Raw genomic sequence first — 10482 nt, 5'->3', positions numbered from 1 at the left:
TCTAATTTTAAGTGGTGGCAAAAAGAAGGAGGGAATTCCTAACTGGTGAGGACCAACCTCGAATGGATAGGTGCCCCAATTGGTGACAACCACATTTCGTGAGTGCCGCCCACCCCCCCTAATCACAGTCACGCAATGCACAATGCCGAAAGGGACGCAAACTAATGTTATTGGTGAAGAGAAGATTTAGCTTTAATTTGTGTACCTTCTTCGATTTATCAGAAAAGGAGCACTCCAAAGTTAGGGGAAAATTTAGTTTCCTCACCTGATCAGCGGCTAAACCTTTATCTGGATCCCCCCGCTGAGGGTTATTTTCTGGCTGGTTTTTTTCTGAAGAAAATTCGCCTCGGACAGCATCCCCCTCGTTTGTATAAAAGAAACTGATAATTATTAAGGCCATGTTATTCTGCTTTTTTACAATAATGTATTCACGCGAGAAAACATCTTTGATGTCATTTTTTTCTTCATTCAACAGTTCGTCTATAATTTCGTCATAACTGTCCATCGTAAACTCAAAGGGAGTAGCACTAGATTTGCAACTTATCGGTATTTTACTGGCACTCAGATTTTTTACAAAATTATTATCCATTTCGGGGATTACTTTTATGTTCATTTCTGAGTCTAGTGGGTTTACTAAAACGAAATTTAAAATTCCATTTTTTCCCTTCACTAATCTAAAGTCATTAATATATATTGTGGGGATAAATTTCATTGCATTATTATCCAGTCGAAAGGATGAAGAAACATTCGAACTGTGAAGCTTCAATATGTACTGCTTACATGTATTGCATCGCTTCGATTTCTTGTTTATTAGCTTCATTCTCAGGGGTTGTAATGCACTAATGCCTTTATAATAATTGTACGGGTAATCCTCTATGTGTCCAATGGATAGGTCATTCTTTGAGTGAATAATGAGGGTACCATTCGCCTGTATTTTTAACTTCCCTATGGTCTGCTCTTTTGGAAGGGCTTCACCTGTGCCGGAAATTTGGCTCCCCCCAATCGGATGATCATCCCCCACGAGGCCGCTTCTTCCTTCCCAGCGCTGCACTACCCCTGGTAAACCACCCTGGGGCGAATATCCCATCGGATCTAAATATTCCACGTGTTCATTTTCCAGCTCAAAAATGTCCCTACAAATTTCGCGATTTTTAATGTGTTCCCCGTTTAGGATATCTGTCAGACGCATTTTGTCCACCTTCATTTTAGACTTACATATGAGCGTGCTATCTGCCTCTTCCCGCACCTCGACAGTTTCTGCTGCTCTTCCTGTGAACCCATCTAATGAATAATCCCCCCTCGTAGTGCCGAATGCTTCCATGTAACTGTTCAGATCGTGGATGGACTTTAATTTCCCTATCTTATGCAAAGCAGTATGTTGGTTTGTCCTTTTAAAGTTTCTCTTCTCCTTCAACTGTTCATTGCTTCTTAACAGCTCGTCTAGCACCGTTTGGAAGTAGCGTCTATAAACGCAGTTCCTTTCCGATAATATCATGTCGCCAATTAATTCGTCCAACTTTGTATTATACGTAGAGCTTATGGAGGACCATAAGCAGTAGGGACACTTGAAATAAAACACATTCTTTCCTCTTTTAAAAAAGTCATACAACCTGCTACCCACTTTTTTGCTTCCCCCTTGTATGTCATTTTCGTCATCCGTGCCTAATGCGCTATTCCCTTCGAAGGAAAATTTCTCATCGCTTGATTTTTTCCTATTATTTGATAATGTTCCGTTGGGAGCGTCCTCCACGTGGTTTTCACCATTTTGGTTAAGCTTCTCAGACGGGTCACTATTAGCCGCTTCATTGTTATTACCCCAACGGTTATCCTCCTCTCCTCCTTTGTTCAGTGGTTCCAAAGTGCATACCTTCTTACCTGGCTTACCCAACAATTTCTGTGAGATCGTCAAGCAGCTAAAACAACAGGGACATTTGAAACAGCGCAAACATTCGTAGGAATAAATTGCCGACTCGCTTTTTGTGTATATTTGTGTGCATCCATTGCAAAAGTAGTATTCAATTTCCTGTTTCAGATTATATTCATTTTTTATTTTTGAACAAATGAGGCAAAAGTATAGCTCCTTCAGTTTAAATAATTTCTCGTCCAGCAGCAGGTAGACCTTGTTTTTCATGGTATTTCGCCGGGGGGGGAGAACAGTTTTGCACAGCGGTTGTGCGGAAAGATTGGCAAATTCGCAGGGCTAAAACAACCTTTTCCTTTCTACCTTTCCCTGCTTTCATAAAATTAAGGCGGGCTCGCGTCCAGCTAAAATGTCTTTTCCCTTCATCACCATGCAAGTAGGATTACTCAAACACATAAAATAAAAAAAAATAGGCATTAATTTTCATGCAAAAATGGCATTCTTTTTAAACATAGCTAATTATTTTATGCACGTGGATAGAACAAATTTCACTTTAATTAGCCAGAGGACACACCCATGTTCGTGCAAAAGTTGTGACACACAGGCGTCCACCAAATATTTCTTTTTTTGTTTTCCTATGCGGTACATTTGTGCCACGGCAATTTTTCCTGTTCGTCGAGTATTTCTTGCTCAGGGGAAAAAAAAAAAAAAAAAAAAAAAACTGGCATGAAGAAATACACAAAGAGGAGGGGCGAAATAAGGATTGCAAAGCAGTGTAGCCCTCCTCCATTTTCCATCCTAGGAACATTTGTTTTGCTTAATTCTTTTCGAGTTACTCGTTTTTCTTCATTGCTTACAAGTCATGGATTAATAGTGCTTTTTTCTCATTTCACCGACTTCTTGCGTATCTTTTGTCAATTTTTTTTTCTTTTTATTCCCTTATTTCGTAACCCGCATTTTAGCAGAAATGTGCAATCAGTCCTCTTTTTTCTTCAACAATTCCATAACGCATGGTAACTACCACACCTTTGCTTTTGCCCCTTTGTCCCATTTCCACTTTTTCCACTCAGAACGAATCTTCAGTAAATGAAAAAAAGTTAACGTAGTCACAAAATGGACAATCCGTTAAGAGAGACAAAAGACAGACTGACAAATTTGAACGGTTAGCAAAAAAGAAGAAAAAAGGAAACACTCAGTCACATTGCCATAACAATGTGTGCGTATATTACTGTACACATTCTCGGAGGGGAATCCACATGACACCCCTTTGAATCCTAAATTGGGTAATTAAAAGTAACCTTTTCCTTAACACAAAAGGGAATTGCCTCCTTTCTTTTTTTTTTCCATGTATCTTCATAGAGGCGTTCATATCTACGATTGAATGTGGGGAGACTAGTCATAACAGCGATGAAGAATTCCTTGCAGGTAAAAAAAGTTAAAACGTAAAAATTGCTACGAAGAAAAGTGAAAATAATATAATTATCTATAAGTATGTCCCTCACCCATTGTAATGTGCCTCTTAGACCAGGATGGGAACACCAAATTTGGTGAAAACTCAAAGCAGTATTGCAAAATTGGAAGTGAATATATGCACAAATTTGAAAATCTGGAAAAGAAAGGTAACCTTTTACATGTTCTCTTTACATATGAACCATAAACCTGAAATTTTATTATATATTTTTTTTTTCCATTTTTCATCCTTTAGAACATGAGAATATTGATTTAAAATTGGTAGCGCCTAGAGACAATAATATGATCCTAGTTGACCCGTCCTACATAAGGTACAAATGTATGATTATCCTCAAAAAGGGGAGAAGTTACGCTGGCCTCCACTTTTCATGAGTGCCCATTTAGATATGCACACATATAAACATACAGATATACAGACATACACACATAGAGACGTAGATGTATACACACGTACCTCCTCGCACCTGCAACTTCGACAGAGAAAGAGACTTCGGCGGGGACAAGGACTACATAAACGTCAGCTTCGTTAACGATTTTATAAAAGTGTCTAAGGATGAAATACGCGCAGGACAGAAGGACTTCCACGGAGGGAGTTACAACTTCACATATAAGGACGGAGACAACAAGAAGAATTATGAGTACATAAATGCAACAAACGAGTACTACATAACCAAAAATGTGGAGGAGAAAATGACAAACACGGGGATGACCTCCGAAAATTTTTTCGCGGACAATAAAATGTTGCTGTATGAAGGTGAGCCAAATGAACTGAGCGGAGCAGGCCTGTCATTTTGGAACAAAAGAACGAATTTGCGAAAGGTGCCATGGCAAAGGTGCCACACTGTGTAAGTGCCATTTTGCGGAAACGCGAAATGAACCAATTTTCTCCTCTCAGACGGGATGAACAAGTGGTCCGACAAGAGCAGATACCTCTACTTTGTGGATAAGGAGGAGCAAAATAATGGATACAAAAAAAAGAAAAAATTTAAAGATATACGTCTGAACGACGCCCTTATAGTGGATAATTACGAGAAGGTGGTTTACAAGCAGGACCCTAGTAGTGACAAGGTCAAAATAGAAAACTTGATATTGGACGTCCTCAACAATGGTACGTGTCTCCTCCAAAAGACTACCCAAAAGAAGCGAACACCTATGTAGGGCCAACCATACCTAAGGAGGGGGCACCAAATGTCTGCACGAAATGCCTACCATATGACCTAAAATAAAATCCCCCTTTATTTTTACCCCACCTACAGACTTCGACTACGATTATGACTGCGATATAGAATCTGATGAAAATGCCACGTAAGGTTCCTTAAATTGTGTTAAACTGTCTCGAAGGAGACACATTCGAAATTTTGTCCCAAGGTACATCCCTGCAGTTGCCTGTATGTATGTTGTGTCGTTCATTTTGCGTTGCGTTTCATTCCATTTGGCAGATCTAAGGAGGAACACGAGGGGGAGGAAAGAGGCACAGTAAGAAAAAGGAACGGGAAAAGAGAAAAAAAGAAAATAATAACAAACAATAAATGAGCACACAACCAAATAACCAAATATACACGAAATTGATAACCCCAACTGCGTGACCAAAAACCGAACAACGTGGTGGCCGCTCCTCTCCACGCAGGCACAAGACGGACAAACAAACGTCAGGAAGAAGAAAGAGCCCTTGAATATAGCCCCGAAGATAAAAAGCAAATACAACCGATCCTACGTCCTGGATTATCTACATTATGATAACTTCTTCCATGACGAGGAGGTGAACGTTTCTGAAAAATCGACCTCCGATAATTCGGAAGGTGAAGTAAATGAGAAGGGAAAATATACCTCTCCAACTTTTACCATAGGAAATAAAAAAGAGTTTGACATAAAAAGTAACATCCACAATTTGTTAACCAAGGCTGAGACAGAACTAAATGTCAGAGATTTTTCAAAGTTCATACCGGAGCAGTTTAACATGGATGTGTTTTTATCAAGCCAATCAGAGAGCGAAGAATACGAGTCCGATTCTGATGAAAGTGTAAGAAAATGCATGCACACATTTGCCCTTGTGTAAGTGCTTACACATGTTGTTGCGCGAAAAGGGGGGGAAAAAAGAAAAATCCTTCCATGAACATATGTAACTCCCTATGTGTCAAATGAGAGTAGTTATTCCAAGAACGCTAAATTTGTTCCTTCCCCGCGGGACGCCTTCCATAAGACACAAAAGTGTAAACATGTCAACATTTCGAGTGACGCATTTTTCTTCCCCTTTTAAATAACTCATCATCTTTTTTTTTCTTTTCCAAGATGGAATGCGTTCTGAAGAAGAAAAAAATCCAGTGGAATGAGAAAAAGATGAAAGAAGAAATGGAGCTCCTAAGAAAATACGACTACGTGGAATCGCTATATTCGCCAGGCTACTGCTCTAGAATTACGCAAAATTTGAGGGACAAATATAACAAAAAGAGGGTCAACATTTACGACCTGAAGAGTAAGTCGGAAAGGGGGCAATATAATCAAACGGAAAAAACAGAACAAACAGAACAAACGGAAACATCCCCTACATTTCGCACAACCCTTTTGAAATTCCATCGCATGTGCCCTCGTCAGCGCGCGAGAATTACACCACGTGATATTCTTCCTACCCATGTGTCACTTTTACACATGTGCCACTTTTACCCATGTGCCACTTTACCCACGTGCAGAGAACCAACGGTATGAGCAAAAAAAAAAGGACTTCATCGACGAAGAGCAAACGAAGAAGGCGCAAGAAAATCTGCAGAAATTCAGACTCGAAAATTTACGTGCCGCTGAAGAAAACACAAGTGGAGATGAAGAGGCAGATTTGGAAAGCGTCCAGGGTTTTTCGGAAATGGACAAAGGGACGGATCAAGGTGTACCAGAAGTAAAGCACAAGTGGCAGGATGTAGGAGACGACAAAACGGACAGTTCCCTAACGTTTGACCATATAGACAGTAGAAGCATAAGTAACTTGAAGAGGAAATACAAAGCGATGAAAAAAAGCGAACGTTCTACTAGGCCAGAGTTAAGGAGGCTAAAATTTTACATATGCCGAAGGGTTCATAAGAAGAAATATCTGCTTAAGAACATGAAGTCGTTTAAGGAGGATAGGAAGAAAAAGAAGAAAATGCGCAAGGTCATGAAATTTTCCCCTCAGGGAGGGTACAACCTGTTGGCCAAGATTCAGGAAGGTGTGTGGGCGCATATAGTGTTGGTTATCGTGGCGGTTACGGTACCAGTTATGACCGTTATTGTGACAGTAACCGAAAGAGTTGCAAAAATTTTGCCGTCCATCCTACTGTGGTAGGAACACTATTGCGTCCCCGCAAACCAAACTCACTACACGCAACCCGCCCGCCTTTTGCAGACGTCAACAAGGACAAAGTGGAGGATGATGAAGACGACGACGACGATGAGCAGGACGACGAGGCCAACGAATTGGAAGAAGATGATCTATTTGACATAAACGAAATAAACACGTCAGAAATGAACTCCTCTGAGTACACCTACTCATCACTGACCATTTCGTCATACGAATATTTAAATATACGCGGGGTGCATTATAATGATAATTCCTACGAAAATATATTTTACCACAGCGACCCGAGGGTGAACGTTACTTACCTGTACGACAATGTCCAATTTTTTCTTATTCACGGGGACACGGATGAACAGGTAAAGGTGAAAAAGGAAAAGCGAAGTGGGGAGTTGTCTGGTGTGGGAACCGGTCCCATTATATGTTACACGCTACCAGTTACATATTACCAACCCGTTATATGTTACACGCTACCCGTTATATGTTACACCCTACCCGTTGCATGTTACCTACCCGTTATATGTACTGCCACGCAGAGAGCCAGCAAGGGAACCCTGTTCATGGAAATCCTCGTGTACGACCTCAAGTTCTACCGACATGGGAAGCACATTGTAGAAGCGGCATTGCTCTACACCCTCGAAATAAACGAAAACGCGACGGCAAAATTGGAGAAAAAAGAAAATGAGACCTCTGAAATATTGCTAAAAACGGTGAACAAAAAAAGCGGCACAATTCACTGTTCTATCGCAGGGAGTAATGAACAAATGAGTACCATCTTTAGCAGAATATACAAAAGAATTTTACTTGCTCAGTATGTAAAATATTTGAACTCCATTTCAAGTGGGGTGATTGATAATGCAGTAAATTATTTCCTCTTGGAATGTAAAAAATTGAATTTAAAAAATGTCCCATATAACAAAGATGCAGATCAAATTATCCTCTCTTCAAACAAAAATGTAACCAACATTTGCAGTATCAATTTAGCCAACAGAACAATGACCATTGAAGACTTGTCTGAATTTCTATCCTTTTTAAATGTCAAACAATGCAGTTCCTTAAACTTAACAAAAAACCCACTGTTCAAAGATTTAGCATTTGAACGAATCAAAAATGACATGGATTACGTCATCCAATTTTTTAAATCCTTACAAGTGAAGGAACTCATTTTAGACTTCACCGATCTGTCAGACCAATCGGCAGAATATTTTATCCTTAACATTTTGTTAAGTACCAATATTTCCTTCCTCAGCTTAATCAGTTGCGAATTAAGAAGTAACAACATAAACAACCTAGTAAATATAGCCAAACAGTCTATAAATGAAGGGAGAAGAATTTCCAGTCCCATCAATTATGTCAATGTAGAGTTCAACAAATTGACTTATTACGACGTGGTGTCTCTCCTTAACATTTTTCTTCACCTAAATAAGGATTTTAAAATGCTATACATTTGTGGGAATTTCATACAAAGTGATATATTTGACATATCCTTCGAGTTTAAGAGGAGGAAATCGTTCATCGAAATGCAGAAATTTGTCAAATCGTCGACGGACATTTTCCATGCTGACACGATTGATCAAATTAGGGACTCCTACCCGTGCAACTTGCAGGGCGTCGCCGAATTGTACGAGGAGGTAAGGAACCAAAACGCAGGGCATCATTGAGCGCCTTCACAAGGTGTTCGCTTTGAAGTTGAAATGCGGGGGGGGCTATCACTTTGTGCGTCTTCACGGGATGTTTCACTTCGTCGCGTCGTCCCATCACCACTGCACGATTGCACCGCTGCATAATTGCACCATTGTACCATTGCACCATTGCATTATTGCACCATTGCACCATTGCACCGTTGCACCGTTGCACCGTTGCACCGTGCACCCCCACATTTTTCCCAGGGAAAAGTCACCCAAGTCACCTTCGAGCTGTACTTCTCCTACCTGCACATCGTGAAGCCAAAGGAAAGTCTCTACACCATTAGAAAAATCTCAGTATTCAGGAAAGGCACCATAAGCATAGTGGTGATGGAGGCTCTGCTTAACAACAAGGATGTAGAAATTAAGCTCAATTTATTCAAGGAAAATATAATCCTTCTCTTTCGCAACATAGTACACAGAAGGTGTGAACATCATTGGCAGTTGTGTAGAGGCATCTCTGATGCCGCGTTGTATCTACATGGATGTGTGTATGTATGTGTGATGGGGAAAGGATCCCCTCGTTTTTCGTTTCGCACAGGCAGGTAGCTACTTTCATTTTATGGTTACCCCCTTCGCAGCTTAATCGGCAAGGCGTACTACCAGGAGCAGATCAGCAACGGCAGAGAAGTGAACGACAACGTTTTGAATTACTTTATTATGCGAACTGAAAATGTAATTCCAGGGGGGGGGCTTCCCGCAACGTTTGGGTTACACCACACGTGGATATCCCTACACGGGTGTAGTCATTCTTCACCTAATTGTTCGTTTAATTTTACCATCACATCTCTACCTCCTTTTTCCACCCTCGCAGGATATTAACTTTTACCATTACAACGTCACACGAGAAGAAATTCACTTTGTCCTGAATCTGTGCAAAAAGGGCGTCATGAAAAACATGAACCTAAGTCACTGTTACCTCTGCAACGAAGACATTCTATACTTCAATACAGTGAAGAAGGACCCCTACGGTATTAAGGTTTACAAACTTTCCCTAGGCAATAACTTAATCGACTCTAATGTGGACATGAAAGAGTTTATTACATTTCTCTCCAACTTCACCATTTTTTTGTAAGTCCCTTCGCATATGCAAAAAAAAAACATTGATCAAAATGGAATAGGCGGGCAACAGTGCAAATGCTACGCATTGACGAAAAACGGAGGGAAAGCGCTACTCGGGGAACACCCCCATTTGTCATTGTGAAGGCATCACACCAACGGCTCATTCCCTTTCTCCTTCTCAGCAAAATTAACCTAAGTGATATGAAAATCGGGACGCACCCCTCCATATGTGAATTGTTTTTTTACCTCTTGAACAATACCAAGTGCAAGATTATAAAGTAATGCGAGAGGGGAGGGGCGTCAACGTATGATGCAGTAGCGTTTGTTTTTCATACGTCTATCTTTGTATGCTTTCCATGTGTCCGCCCTTAGTCAACCCACTTTGTGCACCTATTTTTGCCATAAATTCCCTTCTCTGCCCCCCGTCAGCCTGGACAACTGCGATCTGGGAAACGCCTTCCTACTAAATGTCAGCAGAAATATTAAAAAACTGAACAAAAATAGCTACCTGACCATCCTATCTATGCAACACAACTCCTTCAGTGACAGAAAAGGAATTTTGAATTTTTTGAATATTATCATTTCTACATGCACGTCAATAGAAAAGATCAAACTTTACACTAACTACTTAAGTGATGAGGACAGCAGGCTCATAATGAAGCACACCATTAAAAGGGACGTCGTGTCTTTTCAGTACACAGACGACAGAGCTACCTCCGCCCAGAATGACATGATCAAGGTGGCCAAAATAGCGAAGAATAAAATCAATAATGATGTGGAATACAGTGCAGATATGACAGAACATGAGCGGAAAATAATTGAGGAGTTTTTCGAGAAAAAACAAAACGAGCGGGGAGCGAACGGAAGACGAGTAGGCAACATAGCAGACGAATACAAGTTCGGAAACCGCTACAATTTGGACGACCTAAAATCGAGAAAGATTAAATATCGCGCGATGAAGTGAGTATCATGTTTCTGATTTTTTTTTTTTTTTTTTTGGGGATGGGTTAAAATTGGCCTTCTCCGCAGTTATGTTCTGTTGATCCCTCTGCATGCAGCACTGTAGTTATGGGATCAGGCATTTG

At 40.4% G+C, this 10482-nt stretch overlaps 2 protein-coding genes across 2 annotated transcripts; one reads left to right on the top strand and one right to left on the bottom strand.

Moving 5' to 3' along the window:
- Window positions 1-118: 118 nt before the first annotated feature.
- Window positions 119-2131, bottom strand: PCOAH_00045870 (Uncharacterized protein; the record flags this gene model as incomplete). The annotated part of the gene is made up of 1 exon (XM_020061371.1): window positions 119-2131. One exon carries the CDS (start codon window positions 2129-2131, stop codon window positions 119-121), a length of 2013 nt encoding a protein of 670 aa, XP_019917007.1.
- Window positions 2132-2848: 717 nt separating this feature from the next.
- On the top strand, window positions 2849-10361 carry PCOAH_00045860 (Uncharacterized protein; the record flags this gene model as incomplete). The annotated part of the gene is made up of 18 exons (XM_020061370.1): window positions 2849-2893; window positions 2919-3023; window positions 3221-3286; window positions 3385-3480; window positions 3567-3642; window positions 3811-4085; window positions 4227-4439; window positions 4588-4636; window positions 4771-4807; window positions 4959-5351; window positions 5621-5804; window positions 6019-6525; window positions 6720-8281; window positions 8540-8760; window positions 8917-9010; window positions 9150-9406; window positions 9580-9675; window positions 9827-10361. The coding sequence occupies 17 exons, from the start codon at window positions 2975-2977 to the stop codon at window positions 10359-10361; spliced, it is 4710 nt and encodes a 1569-aa protein (XP_019916146.1).
- Window positions 10362-10482: the final 121 nt, after the last annotated feature.

The sequence above is a fragment of the Plasmodium coatneyi genome, chromosome 12 (assembly GCF_001680005.1).
Source record: "Plasmodium coatneyi strain Hackeri chromosome 12, complete sequence".
Classification (NCBI taxonomy): Eukaryota; Apicomplexa; class Aconoidasida; order Haemosporida; family Plasmodiidae; genus Plasmodium; species Plasmodium coatneyi.
Note: the sequence above shows the minus strand (reverse complement) of the source record. Positions and strands in the feature narration are given on the sequence as shown.